Genomic DNA, 17,005 nt, shown 5'->3' with positions numbered 1-17,005 from the left:
CAAACGAAAACTGTTGGTCTGCACTAAAAACCTCAAAATTAGTTGCCTGTCTGATTTGACTACACTACCCACAATGCCACACTCATTGTTATTTCCGGTAGGCGGCGCTGACAGCCATATTTGATTCGATTACGCCTTCTAGGTTGTTACAACCAGTTTCGGCACTTCTTTTTCTTGCGTTTTTTTGTGTTTTTGAGAACGCAAAACTTTCGTGTCGGTTCCATTTATCGCATCTCCTAGCAGCAAAGTCTAAACAAATCCACCCCGACGAGTGCCCCAGAGTGATAGTCAAAGATGAATCCCGAATAGTAAGTGTACAGTGTTTGTCTTGGGTGTTTTGTGACGATAGGACACAGGAAAGCTCCTGCGTCCGCCTGAGCTGTCAGCAGCTAAGCTAAAGCTAAGCTAACGTCAGCTGCTTTGTCAGCTCGTATGAAGCAGCGCCTAGTTTTTTTTAAATAATTATCTTTATATTTCTACTACTTATAATTGCGTCCTCCATGAGTCACAATGATGCTGTTTATGTCTTATTGTATTGGGTTTCCTGATTTCCTTGCCGGCAAGAGGACATACCGGGCGGCTACGTAGCCTTAGCCGAACGTTCTAATATTGGCGAATTTTACACCACAACATCACCAAACTAATAAACCTTGAGGTATATTACTATGTTCTTAAATACGCTATAAAATATGACAAAAACATTTAACATATGATGTTATAAGTCACGAGTTGCTAACAGGAAGTTGCCACATCCGCAAGTCAAGTTAGCATCAACGCTAACAGTTCTCTGTTGTTGATGATTACGTAATTCTTATTTGACGTCATCATTCAATTCTGTTCGATTTGACGTTTACGATTTATGAAAGAAAAAACATTTTTCTACACGAATAAAAATAATATAGAAGAGAAGAGAGTTAAGGAAATGACGTTTTTTTTGATCAAAGTTTCTGTAGGTTAATAAATTACTAATTCTTGATAAATGTTTTTCAAAACGTTGTCTTCTGATGAATGACTTGTCAACTAAACTTTGCATAGCACTATATTGCAAGACAGTCATTATTGAATAAACACTCTTCAAGCTTGATTTAAGAAGAACCACTGTTTAATAAGGCTCTTAAATTATTGACCTTAAACATTCTCTCCACAACTTAAATAACTGAACTGTGTTCCACCACTTTGCTTCAAATTGTTTGCATTTTATATGGTCAAGTTCCTATGGCATTGCAGTTGTCTATTCGTTTTTCATACTTTGCTTGCTTATATTTTGGCAGCAAACTTTGTAATAACATTCTTATCTGGATTTTTGTTGTTTGCTTTGAACAAATAACATTCAACATTTAGAAGAATGAGAAGATTTTGTTTCCAGTTGTGCACCTGAAACAATCTGCTATTAGCTAGCTAGTTCTACTAACTAGTGTGTTTGTGGAGAGCACGACACTTGATGTCATAAAGATGCTACCAGCTAGCTCATGTAATTGCTTTCATATGATGGAACAGTCCCACTGTTGTCCTCTCAAGACTCAACACTCAGTTCAAGTCCCATGTCGTTGAGCAAAATGAACGAAAAAGTCTACTCCAGATGTATACTTAGTAAGTTGTCTGTGTGTTTGTCCAGTGACTATTTATTCAAACTTCTGCTGATTGGAGATTCTGGCGTTGGAAAATCCTGTCTGCTGCTTCGCTTTGCAGTGAGTTTTCATCTTCTGCTGATTGGTCGTAGGCCACCATGACAACTGTTTATGTGTGTGTGTGTGTTTTGTGTGTCTCTGTGCATGTCTGTATACACATGTGCACCCCCGTGCGTGTGTGTGTGCACATGTGTTTGTGTGTGTTTGTCAATGTGCTCACGGGTCTCAGGACGACACATACACGGAAAGCTATATCAGCACGATCGGCGTGGACTTCAAAATCCGGACAATTGAGCTGGACGGCAAGACCATCAAACTGCAGATTGTGAGAAATTTTGTGTTTAGATGCCCCAGCCAGAGCACCACTGTCACAATGTGCCTAACGAGGTTGCTGTCTCCCAACCCCTCCATGTGTTTTTGCAGTGGGACACAGCTGGTCAAGAGCGCTTTCGCACCATCACATCCAGCTACTACAGAGGCGCCCACGGCATTATTGTTGTGTATGACGTCACCGATCAGGTCAGCAGCACAACTTTGTTGTTTTAGATTTATTTTCTCTTCTCGATTGCAACTCTTAAACTTGTTCATCTTACTGACCTTTTCTTCCTGCACCTTCTTATTTATGACCTTGTTATTGTTGAATACATTTTTATAAACAATTACACCTTATTATCAACGAGGTTGGAATAAAAAATTGCAGTTTTCTGCCAGTGTAGAGAATAACAACATCCAACTCGTATGAACCGGATTGGTCAATTTATAGGTTTTGAAATCATCTGGTTCAAACGGCTATTTCAAACGCTGTACAACACAGCGATAATTTCAGAACTTGCATGAAGTGTTGTGGAGAAATTTCGCTTTTTACATGAGAAAAAAAGTGGTCGACTTGATGACCCCATTTGTAGATATTCATATTTAAGTAAAACTTTATTACTTACGCCCTGCAACTGCCTAGCAACCAGTTGCCCACTGCCCAAAGATAGCTGGGATGGGCTCCAGCACCCCCGCGACCCTACTAAAGATAAGCGTTGCAGATAATGGATGGATGGAACTATATTATTATAGTTTTTAATTCATCTATATGCATTTTTCTATGCTCAATTGCACTTGGAAGTTATTATAAAAATGCTTTGTATAGTTTTGTAGTCTTCTAAACACCCAAAGAGACAGTAATATCTGATGATGAGATGTCGCTGTGTTCTGTGGTGCAACCGTGAACAAGTGCTTCAAAGCACAAAGAATAATGCAAACTACAGAGACTCAACGTGACCAAACCACACCGTGTTTCTTTTGATTTCATTACCCAGCCTTTTACAAGGTTTTTGGGTTTTTGTATAACCTTAACAGCTAGATTGGGTACAATCATGTCAGCTCCCTCTCGGTGAGGTTCATGTTATGTAAAATAAATACAGTGGTACCTTTACTTACATACTTATTTTTTTCCTGGGAGTAGCTTCGTAACCTGAAAACTTTGTAAGTAGAGACACATTTTGTATGTTAATGCGGTAATCTGTTCCAAGCCCCAGTAAGCTACAGTATATTTTTAAAATAAATTATAAAAGATCATCAGAACATGAAACAAATACATGTTAAATTAGATTACCGCACAATAAACATAAAACGAGAGGCATATAATCCTAAAAAATGAATAAAGGAAATAATAAAAATATGCGTTTACCTTTTTGCCTCACGTTTGTTAAAACACTGATCCTATGATGTCTGCTTTTGCCACCCTTTGACAATCCGTAAGAAATCCGTGAAGCAGACATAGCGATAGGCCGATTTGTCAACACTTTTTCCCAGGTGAATCCTTTCTACAAATTCTGCGACTTCATGGAATGTTGCTTAAATGTCTTTAATTTGGGCTGATTGGATGATGGCTGAGTCTTGCCAGAAACCCCCCTCAATCCCGTCTGTGAACGCTGAACTGTGACATTGACATGAAGAGCATGGTTGCCGGGCAGATTTGAAGCGATAGCCAGTTCGTGTATGTTTTGGAAACTCTGAGACCAGCAAAAAGTGCGTTCTGTATTGTATTTTTGACTTCGTAACTAAAGGCAATCTTCGTAACTATAGGCAATATTTTCCCCGTTAAGGTACTTCGTAACCTGAAACTTTCGTATGTAGGGACATTTGTAAGTAGAGGTACCACTGTACAAATTTATTGACCTATGAGTATTAAAAAAGTGCGTGTTTATTAGATAGTTCATATATTTTTAATTTATTTTTCAAATCACTATTGTTTTTTGTTCAATTAATATTTCTCGACCACGAAGAGGGGCTAAGTAATACACAATGTTCCTTCAAATAAAAGAATAATCCCTTGTTGCCATGGTAACAATGAGTTGTACTTAACAAAGGGCACACTGGACATTATGTGACAATGAAATCAAAATAACCATTTATTAATTTATCTTTTGGTTTCTTTCTACCTTGCCACATTTTTAAGTTCTTATTCTATGTGTTAATGTGGGAGTCTCCAACATGTTGCCCTCTGAGGATTGCTGAGGTGCCCATGGAACTGTTCTGAAAATAGATCACTAGTTTTGGGTCATTGTGGTTTTCTGGTAAAATTACTTTTTAGTGCTTGACTGAGTCTATTTAACCCTTATTTCCAATGGTTTACCTGGTAATAAAATCTGAATAACAAGATTACTTATCTTAGAAATCCATGCCCTTTGCGCTTATAAGTAACAAAAAGTAACTCTCAGCTTGAAACAGTTTGGAGACCCCTGTGTTAATGTTTTTTTTTTTTGGGGGGGTATCTAAGTAGGCTGTGACATTTCTTTTTATTTTAGACTGGATATTTTTTATAGGATAGCAGATTAAGTTGCAAATATGTGTGTGATAAATGCTTCATAAATAAACTTTGTTTTTAAAATAATAATAATAATAATAATAATAATTTCCTTGTATTGTCATTCTGTGTAACAATGTACACAGAACGAAATGTCGATTACACCTGACCCGTTGTAGCGAGCCGATGCAGCCGCAGCCAACAGAGGGCGCCGCCGACCACTAAGGAACTTATAGTAAAAAATGGGGTGACCAGATCTAGAGCTGAGAATTCCAGTCATTTTTTTAACATATCCTAACAAGTGTCGCAGGGCCCATCCCGACTGTTTTTGGGCAGTAGGCTGTGTACATTCTAAACCGGTTGTCAGACGTACTATCATTTACAACTTCATACTCAGAATCAAACCTAGAAGCAATTTAGGATACCAAATCAACCTACCATGCAGCTGATAATGTTCTATCTTGGTGTGTGTTCACTAGGAATCCTTCATCAACGTAAAGGTGTGGCTCCAGGAGATTGACCGCTACGCCAGTGAGAATGTCAACAAGCTGCTGGTTGGCAACAAATGCGACCTGACCACCAAAAAAGTGGTGTTATACACAACAGCCAAGGTCACTTTTACCACTCAAGTTGCACTTTTCCACCGGCTAAAGCATAGACAGACCTGTCAATTAAATTTCAAGCATTAAGTTAGAGAATTTTTACAATTTTAAAAAATATACAGTTTTTGGTAGTGGTGTAATTTAATAAGATCACCAATGTTTCCTATACATACAGTAGTTGGATTCTGGCAGACTGGCAGGGTTTAATTGGTCTTATCAGAGTCTCATAAACATGAATTATTAAAAAATGTCTTTTATATTTATCTCATCTCATTAGCTGCACCGCTTATCCTCAGTAGGGTCGCGGGGGTGCTGGAGCCCATCCCAGCAATCATCGGGCAGTGGGCAGGGGACACCCTGAGCTGGTTGCCAGCCAATCGCAGGGCACACAGGGACAGACAACTCGCTCGCTCATTCACACCTAGGGACAATTTGGACCGGCCAATTCACCTGAAATGCATGTCTTTGGAATGTGGGAGGAAACCGGAGTGCCCGGAGGAAACCCACGCAAGCACGGGGAGAACATACAAACTCCGCACAGGAAGCCCGGTAGCTGGATTTGAACCCACACAGGAGGTTCCCAAGACCTTAGAACTGTGCCGCACACGCGCTAACCACTGCGCGGCCGTGCTGCCCCTTTTATATTTATATAGATATATTTTAGATTTCTCTATATACAAATGATCTCAAACACCATGGTTTGTTTTTGCCCTATGTTTCTGTGTCAGTCAGAAGGAATCTCCACTCAAAAAGCGCACAAAATATGACTGACTAGCATCGCGTTTTCCCCAAGTTTAACATGTTTCAACTCTCGACCAGATAAAAAGGTATAGCACTCAGCGTTCTGCACAGAAAATCGGACCAGCATCTTGTAGCGCTGCCCACATTTTCAACAGCCTAAAAACGCAAGTTTACAAGGGCACACATTCCTCAGGTCTAGCTTCTTGATTTTGCTCGAGCACCAGATTGATGCATTTGAATTTAAAGTGTATTCTATGGGAAACACAGAAGCAATACACCTTTCTGGTTGTGATCGACGCCTGTGGTTGTTTTTAGGAGTTTTCAGATAGCTTGGCCATCCCCTTCCTCGAGACAAGTGCCAAGAGCGCCACCAATGTGGAGCAGGCCTTCATGACCATGGCGGCCGAGATCAAGAAGCGAATGGGCCCCGGGGTGGCCGCTACCAATGCCGACAAATCCAACGTGAAGATCCAGAGCAAACCCGTCCAATCTTCGTCCGGAGGCTGCTGCTGATTCCCTAGATGGCGGCTGGTGAGCTAGCCAGAGATGTGCGTGTGTGATTGCACGTTTGATGGCGTGCATGGTAGGCGGAGGAGCTTTGAGACGGTGTGTGCAGCTACGACAACACAAGATTTACAAATTTTACCCCAAGTCAGCAATAGATCGGAAGCCAGCAGGCCTTCTTTTTGTCACACACACACTCTTGCGCCTGTTCCTTTTTTAATCCCCATTTTTTTGTTCTGTTTTACTTCATGTCTTCACATTGTCCTCATTTCACAATGCAGCACACGCTTAATACACGCGTGATTTTTGATCTTGTGCCTTCTGGCTGCTCTTAGCAGGGGACTGACTACCCCGAAACCCGTTGAATCCTCTCGCCCACCCCAAGTGTACATACGCGCTGCTACTTACTAGCATGATGCTAACCAGCTAGCGTGTGCTTCATTGTGGCCCAGCCATCTGTAAAGTGTATATATTTATACATGACACAAAGTCCATTAAATCATGAAGGAGATGTTTGATACCACGCTTGCTATGAGTCCCTTTTTCACTTTTACTTGAATCATGAACCTAATTTATTTGTTCCAAAACACAAGTGTTACCTAAATGGGCATTTACTAAGTGACAACTTTGATCTGTTAAAATTGTGCAAATCCTCATTTAGACTGGTGACAAAAACATTTTTAGCAATCCAGCCCTTTGTTTGGACCTGGAACATTTTCTAAAATGGTGAGAGAAATGTATTGATTCAGTTGTTGGCCTCCTTATATAAAAAGTTGGAATTTTATTACTAAAGGAGTAAGAAATGCACTTTTTTTTTTTTTCAAATGTGGCAGGGGTCTCAAATGAAATTTACTTGGGTTGACTGAGCTCGGGTCCAGGTTTTGCCACAAGAAAAGCTCTGATAAAAATTTCCACTTTTGTCAAAAATTTTATGTGAAGATAATCAGTAATTTCATAATTTGAGAGGTAATCCATTACATTAAAATGTTTTTTTTTTACCACTAGGAGACGCTTAATAATACTGTCCAGAGGTAAGCTCTTTGGGCCAGGTTCGTGTATAAAATGTAAATAAATCAGGGTCAGGCAGAGTGGAGGAAATTGTCAGAAACAGCCAAAATCAGCCTTTCTCCTCACAAATAACTAAAGAGAAATGCGGGCTAGCTCCGGGCTCACCCCCTCAAATCAATTGGTCAGCCTGAGCTTGTTTGAGCTTTTATACCCGCGTGTTTATTTTTTTAGGCCTGATCTTACCTCTCCATCCCATTAAACATTCACATTAGGACTGGTGCCTCAAACTAGCATCCTATGGGCCGCGGGTTTGAGACCTCTGGTCAATGGCATATGTGGAAACAAACAGATACCAATGTGAGTATTAAACTCTTCAGTACTAACCGGTACAGTTACTATTAGTACTTTTAACATTACCATTAGAACATGTCTGCAGATTATCATATTTTGACATGATTCGGACTTGATATTACCAAATGTCTTTGAGCAAGACATTTCATTAATTTGTGCTAACACTAAACTGGCATTACTTAGCAGTAGCCGATAATGTGTATTAATATTGAAGATTGTGACACATTGTAAAACACTTTTGGCATTATATGGTGGAGTTAAAGACAATGTAATAATGCAAGATATTTTACATCAAACAATTTCAAATCTTAAGACATGCTTAATTTGCTGATAGACCTAAACTGGGGCAGACAAAATATTGCAGCGTACATTAATATGGTTGGCTATTAAAACTTGCCAATTCTTACACAATTGGTATTTAATCAGGTGTATCACATTTTTCAGACTGTCGCAGCTAAACAAATCATTGCCAGAAATGGGAAGTGTGCCTTACAGCTCTACAGATCTTTTCAACATACAATTCCCAATGTTTAAATTTAATTATCTGACATTAGTGAAACCTTTGCTCTTACTGTAGTTTAATTTCATTTGCCTTATGAACTCATTTTTGAAAATTGGTCAATTTGACAATGCAATTAGAGTTGCAGATGAATTGCACATATCATAGGGCAGTGGAAACACTTGGACAAAGCGTATTCAGTTGCTTAGCTCAGATTTACTGAGCATTCCATTTAAATGACTTCGAAGAATTTAGACTTCCAAGATAAACTTGCCCTACGCAACTTTGTGGCAGTACATTTGAGGGTAATAGTTTCAGCAATTGTCCATTTTGTTTTAACCACAGTCTTATCAGTTTGCTTTAAATTATACTTGCCATGCTCAAAAACAGTCCTTCAATTTGAGTTATGCCACTTTAATGACAAATCTACCCATCAAGCAAATTCAAATCCTGCTCCAACCACTAGTGTTAAAACTGCAGCGTCAGAAAAAGTTTGTGGTGAATTAGAGCAGGAAACTGCAGAAAAACTTTCTGGGAAAAATTTCAATGTGGCGTCACATTGGAGGTTTTAGGCCAACTCATCTTACCTAGTTTCACTCAGTTTGAACAATCCTCCATCTACAGTACCAGAAGACTGGAAACACTTGAGCAAAGCATGTTTAGATGCCTAGCGTGAATGGAACTGATCATTCCATTTGAACAACTTATAAACTAACCATATGGGCAAACATTAGCATCACATTCTAGTGAGGTGCATCCAACTAAGGGTATTTACAACCAAATTGTTCTCAGCTTAGGGATGCTGCTGGAAAAGTGAATTTCCCTTCGGGGATGAATAAAGTATCTATCTATCTATCTATCTATCTAAATCATTTAGACAAGGTTCTAGAAGCAAATGTCAAATTTCACCCCATCTTTGAAATTGCATAAATTGGATCAGACAGTATTGTACATCCATCTACATTTTGCATTCCATCATAAGATTAAACAACAAGGGTTATTGTAAGTTAAGATTTATTATTAAAATCCACAAGACTTATATACACAGGGCATTACAGCGTTTCATTTAGATGTAGACATGCTAAAGTTGCCCAAACATCTCCTGAGAAGCATAGGTCATGTAGAGGAACCCATCATCATCCTGGTGATCCCCATAGACTTGAGCCATGCTCAGAGTCATGCTGGCGAGGCCGCTGTTGTTGACCAGCAGGTAGAAGGCCTGCGAGGGTAGCAGAGCCATGCGATTCCTGTTGGCACAGCAAGATGGCGTTTAGAGTCGGCACTGGCAGGCAACATGCATTTAAACCATTTCCTTTGCCAAAATTAACTCATTGAAACGAATTCACAACTGTGCTGGCCTCATGAATGATCTTTTACAGGGGTGTCAAACTAGTTTAGCTCAGGAGGCTGCATGGTAGAAACTACTCACAGGGGCCAGACTTGTTAATTACATGATATTGAAGTGTGTTTGAGCTGAAACAGGCTCACAAATAATCATTCAGAGATGCAATATTGGATTATAAAACAAGGGTTTTGTCCAATAATTCAACTCGCCATGATTTGGTTATGTTTATCAACTATAGGTTTTTTAAAAATCCTAATAGGTTTTTGTTTACCTGAATATGGGAACGTCAGCGAGGTTCTACATCCATTATAGATAAGAGCTAAAGTTTCTTTTAACTTCTGCAAAGTCACCCAGGTGCTATTTTATGTATTGCATTGAACAAACTTATTTAATGTAAAATATTGGGATGTTTGCGCAATGTTCTCTAGTTGCTAATGGCAAATACAGCTTTTGGAGTGCCGCCTGGCTCTGGTGCCATCCAGTGAACACATAAAACTGTCATTGTTGAACACTCATTTTTCTCCAGTGCTTCTCAGCATTGTCTCAGAAGCCACACAAAATCTGTAGAACCACATTTGAACCGCAGGCCCCGGGTTTGACACGTTATTCATTAGCTGCTAAAATCCAGGCTTGCGGACAAAGGTTGAATCAGAAATTGACATCTTTGAGACAGCATTTGTCAACAAAAAAAACGACAACAGGAGGAAGCAAGAGGGTACGAATTCCTCTCATAACTGGATGTCAATGAGCCAATGTTCCTAGTCACACGGTAACATGGGATGACCCTGGACCGGTTTCCAGTCCACGTGGAGGTATGTACACGTCTGCAGTCTGGACAGGATTTCAAGTGTTTAGGCTTTGAAAATAAAACGCTTGCCCTACACAACTTTGTGGTGATACATTTGAGGGTCATTTATCAGCCATTCAGATTCAATTATGATTTGAAGGCCATTTTATTAAATTAACAGTCCAGGTTAAATTGCATTTGCCATTTATAAAAATGGTTCCTCAACTTGAGTTGCTATTGTACCACTGGTTGATTTTGGTCATAAATCAGTTTTGCACCTATCTAAATATTATGGTGCCCTAGCACATTTTGATATCTATTGCAAACAATATGTGAGCACTTGGTGGCCCAGCAATTACTGAAAGGTAAATTTTATTCTTAACCTCATTTTTGAACAAGCATATTGACAATGTGAAGTCAAGTCATGTTTATTTGTATAGCCCTTAATCACAAGGAGTCTCAAAGGGCTGCACAGACAATAGAACAGCAATTCTTCATTGAATTGTTACAAAATAGTGTATTTAGTTTACACTATGGGAAGGTTTAAATATTAACCAGTTTCATGAATGATTCCCATGTACTTTAAATTGGTCAGCTTTTAACATAAAAAGCAGTTGGCTCTTAAAGTGTTTAAAGGACAATTAGTGCAATGTTTTATCCTAGAATGCTAGATCTAGTCTTATAAACAATGTTCACTTCATTGTTGATATTTCTATTCCAATCATTTTTAGTCACTCAAATAGTTACAAATTCTCAGCACCAGTTGTGCTTTTTTTCTTCAAATTAGGAATTACGTTGCACGTTTAACATTTGTGGTTGAGGAAATAAGTTATTCTTTTTAGGTAATAATAAGTCTATTTTTTAAGCTAACCATTTCAAGCCCATTCAAGTTAGTGATTTAAATACAAAATATTTAAAATAAGCTCATTTCATCTGCCAGCTGAATACTGCATTCCATTGTCATAAGATGAGTTTTTGGATACATTCCTTAGCAATTCATAAGCGGTTGATTAGTACACAAAAAAAATTGCTGCCACCTACTGATTTAGATTAATGTTATTCAGCAATTGGGCAATTTTCTGTCGCACATAATACAAGGTCTTGTAGCACACTGGATTAAAAACAGTTCTATTGTGTTACAAGGTCTACATGAGCACGTCAAGGTCTTAAAATGCCTAACCAACCGACCCTAAATTGTAGGCCTATACATGGATAATAAATTACAATTGAATATGCCTCTTTTTTTTTTAATTATTCATATCCATTTGAAACAGTTTGAAAAAAAGACGATTTCGTACAGCCCCTTTAGAGTGAATAGAAAAAACTGACAGCCTGATCAACATCCCCTCTAAAATGTACGTATTCTGCTGTGGTTACCTTATGATCGTGACAAATTGATTCATTGTGAGTTCGTGTGGAACAAGAAACTTTGTTTTGTCCAGAGGTGGAAGAAACTTTTCCCGCTCATAACGTTCAATGATGACCTGAGTGCACAAACATGTGTCAAAAGTGTTGTAAATCAAACATACATTGCATTGCATTGCATTCACTTCAAACCTTAAGGGACAGTGGATTTACAGGGTTCGTACACCATTTATGGCCAAATTCAAGCACTGTCAAGGGCAATTTTTTTTCCCAGTACCTTTGAAGAAATCCAGCGCCAATCAAAATAACTATTGCCGACTGATGATTAAAATAAAGTCGCCATTTTGCACTGTTCTGATCTATGACTTTTTCGTCAACTGGCTGCTATAAACCAACATGAATTCTGCCATTCTGTTTAAAAAAATGCAACTTGGCCATGTCACACATTAACACAGAAAAAGTTTAGGATTTGGGTAAAAATAGAGTTCAAAACATAAAAATTGCCCAACTCTCTTCATTTGATGGATTGCTCCAAAGCAGAGTGCATTTAATCGTTCACTTTACTTATTTTCATATATTTTTGGTGCTTTTCAGAGGATCCATGTCTAAATTTGTTAAAATAGATTTGTAAATAGTTCTTTTTGCATTTTACCGTATATTTAAAGATAAGTCATTTGGTTTTGCATTTTCAGAGACTTACTTTAAATGTATTCAGTGTAAAAAGCCAATTTTCTTTGCATTTAACAATTGTTTTTGAATATTTCAACTTATATTTCATGTTCGTCAGGGAATCCCTTACAAAACATGAAATCTTTAATTTGGGGCATAATGTTATTTTTATTATGGATAGTGGGTCATTAAAAAGAAAAGCCCTGTGTCGCCGAATAGGTGCAGAAAGCAGTCTCTTCTCAGTGTGCCAAACCAAAAGAGCCAGTTTTCTAATTGGAGCTGACCAAGTTGCAGCCAGTACGAGACAGTGACACTATACATGACAACGCCATAATGAAAAGCCACCAGCGCAGGCGTGTCGGCATCATTTTCTCCATTTATTGTGGTCTTTAGAGAGACTGCCAAGAAACATGGCAATGGCAACAATTTTAAACCCTTGACCCAAAATTCAAGCATTTCCGACCTTGAAAACACGACATTAAAATTCAAGCATTTAAGGATTTCAACCACCCTTACTAACTATTTAGCAACTCCCAGTGGGAAAACAAAAGGCAAAGTTGATTAAAGCAGGCAAAAAAATTTTTTAAAAACACTGGTAGGTTGAAATAGTTGCTGACATAATGGCAGCCATCTTGCCGCTACAAGTGCCCAAAAACCTTACAAAACACGGGGCACAAAAAATTAAATTGTTCAGTTTGGTCACTCAGTCTCTAGTTTGAGTACGTCACAGTCAGACATGAGAATGCACTATTGTCTCAGGTTTTACACATTTTGTTTCTGGTGTACAAAGGGAAATGTATATTAAGATCCAATTGGAGAATTCTTAGCACGGGCATCACCATCTCGATTTTAGGGGTGCTCAAGCATCCCCAAATTCAACCCAAGCACCCCCCAAAAATAGCATTTTAAAACTTTTCCTGAACAAAAGGCAGAATATATTTAAATGTATTTAATGCTAGCCAAGTATACCAGTTAAAACAAGAAAATTACCATCACAAGGGCCTTATAATGGTTCAGTCTATTTGATTCCTAGCATTGCTTTTCCACCGCTCCCCCTTCCTTCGTTTTAGTGTCACTTGCAAAGGAGTCTGTTGAGGCTCTGGTGCATTACAGTGAGTGTTATGGAAACCCAAAAGTGTCATAATTTAATAAAAGATCCAATTGATATAAATGGCCTCAAACAAATATTCAACCGACTAAAAAAATCTTTTAATAAAAAAATACTTCAACAAAATGTTATAATTAAAATGTAATCACAATTGAATTTGCATGCTATATATTTTTAGTTGAAATGGAAAAAAAAAAAAGTTTAACCAGCCAGACCCACTGGGTGTTTAACACCCCTAAAGTTCTGAATTTATAATCACCCCTTATTTTTAGATACCCCTATAAAAACTTTGAATGACAAAAGGTTTAAATGATACAAGTCATCTTGTGGATAGGGAAGTATTTGGTTTCAACCAGTCATTTATATTCAAGTGATTTGTTAATTTTGTAATGTTTGTTAAAACAATAAAAAAAAATGTGAAAGTACAAATATATTAGTGGTCCAATACACTGCCTTTAAGCAAACCTCGGGTAGTGCAAGTATTCACATTAAATTGTAACTGAAAAAATAAGAGTTAAAGGTTTATTTTTCAGTTGAAATGTTGTCCCTACCACCAGAGTGGTTAAGGGAGTCAGCCAACCAAAGTAATCGATCTTTGATAAACTCACCGGGATTTTGTTGGGGAATTTAGAACGGATTCCCGTCACTTCTTGCTTTCTGGTGGCTGCACAGAAATCAAAACAAGAATGAGGGGAATATTCCTCTCCGCTTTAAGATGCGCTTGACTTTTACCGAAACTTTTCCTCTGCTTGAAAGGTTTGTTGTGAAGTTGGTGGTTTCTCTCCAAAGGCGGCATGGCGACGAGCGGGAGGCGTGTGCGTGAACGCGCATTCTGCCATCGCTTTAAATAAGCGCGTGCACACACGCGGCTGCAGCGTATCATCTGATGAGCACGTGGGCGGACCTTGCGCGCGTACGAGCACGCGGACGGCGCACAGGGTTGTCAGTGGTGATTGGCGTTCGCGAACGAAACGGCTTTTGGTGAGGAGCCGGCACCCCTTCTCTCTCTCTCTCTCTCTCTCTCTCTCTCTCTCTCTCTCTCTCTCTCCTCTCTCTCTCTCTCTCTCTCTCTCTCTCTCCCTTTCTTTCTCTCTACTCTTCTTACATTATATCTCTCATTCTCTCACTCTTTCTTTTTCTTTCTCTCTGTTTCTCCTTTCCTTATTTTTCTTTCTCTCGCTCCTGTCTCCCCTTCTTTCTTCCTCTCGCTTTCCAAATGTCTCTCTTTCTCGCTCCTTCTCACTCACTTTCTGGTTCTTTTCTCTCTCTCTCTTTCTGAAATATATCTTTCTATCCGGGCAGCACAGCGGCTGAGTGGTTAGCGCGTCTACGGCACAGTTCTGAGGTCATGGGATCAAACTTTCCTGTATGGAGTTTGCATTTTCTCCCACATCCCCCCCCAAAAAACATGTCGTGTTAATAGGCCGGTCCAAATTGTCCCTAGGTGTGAATGAGCGAGTGAATTGTTTGTCCCTGTGTGCCCTGCGACTGGCTGGCAACCAGTTCGGAGTTTCCCCTGCCCACTGCCCAAAGATAGCTGGGATGGGCTCCAGTACACCCGCGACCCTACTCAGGATAAGCGGTGCAAATATTGGATGGATGGATCTTTATATCCGCTTACTCTCTTTCTCTCAATCTTCCTCATTCTATCTCTCTCTTCTCTCCTGTCTTTCTTTTCTCCATCTTTTTCTCACTTTATCTGTGTCTTCTTCTCTCTTTCTCTCTATATAAACGTATCTACTGTAGTATTTCTTTCTCTACAGCTCTCTTATTCTATCTCTCTCTCCCCCTTTCTCTCTTTATTTCGTCCCTCTTCTTTTTTCTTTGTTTTCTTTTCGCTCTTTCTTCCCTCTTTTGCACATTATCTCTCTCTTGCTCGCTCTTTCTTTTTTGCTCATTTTTATCTCCCGTCGGCTGTCTCTTTGTTTTTTCTTTTTTCTCTTTTTCCCTCTCTCACTTCATCTCTCTTTGTTTTGCTTTTTCTCTTTCTTTCTCTGCTTCTCTCTTTTTCTTTCCTGCTTTCCCCTCTCTTTCTAATTGTCTCATGTTCCCTATTTCTCTCCTTGTCTCTCTCTCCTTTTCTCTTTCTGTATATTTTTCTTTTTTTCACTCTCTGTCTTTCTTGTTTTGGCTTTTTTTTTGCTTCCTTTCTTTTTCTCCCTCACGCTCTCCCGTTTTCTCTCTCTCTCTTTTGTTCTCTGATTATTTTTCTCTCTCGAAGGCGCTAGTGACTGGTCAATATGAGTGTTGTCATTTCTGTGTTGTTTGCTTGGTAATAGTTCGCTTTATATAAATGGACAAGTTTATTAGGCTAATAGGTTTTCAAAATGAATTAATTTGGTGCATCATGCTTCATTAAAACAAACGAAAAAAAACAACAATTGAAGAACTGTTTAAAAGCCGAAGGATCCGGCCGGCTCTTTTCAGTGAGCAGGGCCAAAAAAGCCAGTTCTCTAAAAAAGAGCCGGAATTCCCAGCTTTAGCTTTCAGCACTAAGTTGTCTGACCCACCAGCGGTCGGAGTCACGTGACGTAGGTAGAAAATCTGAACTGTATTTTGATATTGTAAACGTAACGGTTAGTTTGACAGTCCTCACCGGAAGTGTTTTGCGGTGGTGTTGTTTCTGCTAGCTAGCTTGACGAGATTTTCTTCCGCGGTTTGGAACCTGCGCGACCGCTAGCGTCGTTGTCAACGGACGACGGATGGACGGAACACGGGGTCCCCGAGGCCGACCCCAGCCTTGAGCTGAGCCGCTAGGTGAGCTCCCTGGCCGGCCATGGACGAGCAAGCGGGCCCCGCAGTGCTCCTTGGCTTGGCCGGCGGGGGCGGTGGCGCCAAAGCCCCGCATCCCGCCGACGGCGAGGCCGCCCGGGCTCAGTACAGCATCCCGGGCATCCTTCACTTCCTCCAGCATGAATGGGCCCGTTACGAAGTGGACAGGGCCCAGTGGGATGTGGAACGCTCAGAACTACAGGTACTGTTCACTTCAAAATATTGTAACTTAGTGTGCTAGAATAACCTCATAGGCTCAAAAGGGAATAAACAATGAGCTCGGCATTCGCTAAATTGAGCCATTAAATCAACATTTGTTCCTTTGAGTCATTGTTCACACTTACTACTGCATCGCCTACGTGACACGAAGACGAAATTCTGTTATAATTCTGATCAAAACGAGCCGCTGCGTCGACGAAGAAAGTGGAAAAAACATCCACCAATTAACGGTAAATGGTCTGCATTTGTATAGCGCTCTTCAAGTCAATGAAGACCTCCCAAAGCGCTTTAAAATGTGCTTCACACTTACCCATTCACACACACACTCACTCACGCACCAATAGCGGCCATGCAGCCATGCAAGGCACCGACCTGCTTATTGGGGTTCAGTGTCTTGCCCAAGGACAATTCAACATATAACACGGAGGAGCCGGGAATCGAACCTGCGATCTCTTGATCTCTTGCAGACGAGCGTTCTACCTGCCACTATGTCCTTTGCGCTTTTTACTGATCTAGTCCATTGCGTTTCATAACAATATAGAAAATACAAAGCATTTTAAGTTGAGTTTGGTGTGACTTGAACAAAGTTGTTGTGTGATTGACAGTGACA

General features: G+C 39.7%; 3 protein-coding genes across 7 annotated transcripts in view; 2 read left to right on the top strand and 1 right to left on the bottom strand.

The window, feature by feature from the left end:
- Window positions 1–110: 110 nt before the first annotated feature.
- On the top strand, window positions 111–6,795 carry LOC148361602 (ras-related protein Rab-1A-like). The gene is made up of 6 exons (XM_088342345.1): window positions 111–308; window positions 1,616–1,688; window positions 1,858–1,953; window positions 2,052–2,147; window positions 4,905–5,036; window positions 6,084–6,795. The coding sequence occupies exons 1-6, from the start codon at window positions 295–297 to the stop codon at window positions 6,279–6,281; spliced, it is 609 nt and encodes a 202-aa protein (XP_088198471.1). The 5' UTR covers window positions 111–294; the 3' UTR covers window positions 6,282–6,795.
- A 2,332-nt stretch (window positions 6,796–9,127) lies between these two features.
- Window positions 9,128–14,300, bottom strand: map1lc3c (microtubule-associated protein 1 light chain 3 gamma). Its single transcript, XM_088343161.1, has 4 exons — window positions 14,137–14,300; window positions 14,013–14,068; window positions 11,640–11,746; window positions 9,128–9,377 (listed from the first exon to the last, which is right to left on the bottom strand). Exons 1-4 carry the CDS (start codon window positions 14,285–14,287, stop codon window positions 9,212–9,214), a joined length of 480 nt encoding a protein of 159 aa, XP_088199287.1. The 5' UTR covers window positions 14,288–14,300; the 3' UTR covers window positions 9,128–9,211.
- Window positions 14,301–15,922: 1,622 nt separating this feature from the next.
- Window positions 15,923–17,005, top strand: part of LOC148361600 (striatin-like) — a 37,457-nt gene continuing 36,374 nt past the window's right edge. For all 5 annotated transcript variants that reach the window (XR_015851139.1, XR_015851140.1, XM_088342342.1 and 2 more), the window contains exon 1: window positions 15,923–16,378. Coding sequence is in view for 3 of the 5 variants with exons in the window: in XM_088342342.1 (XP_088198468.1) it covers window positions 16,181–16,378 (198 nt within the window). In the remaining 2 variants the exon portion in view is untranslated. The remainder of the gene's footprint in view (window positions 16,379–17,005) is intronic.

Source organism: Urocampus carinirostris, chromosome 8 (assembly GCF_059441175.1).
Source record: "Urocampus carinirostris isolate Australia breed hairy pipefish chromosome 8, RoL_Ucar_1.0, whole genome shotgun sequence".
NCBI classification, from domain to species: domain Eukaryota; kingdom Metazoa; phylum Chordata; class Actinopteri; order Syngnathiformes; family Syngnathidae; genus Urocampus; species Urocampus carinirostris.
Note: the sequence above shows the minus strand (reverse complement) of the source record. Positions and strands in the feature narration are given on the sequence as shown.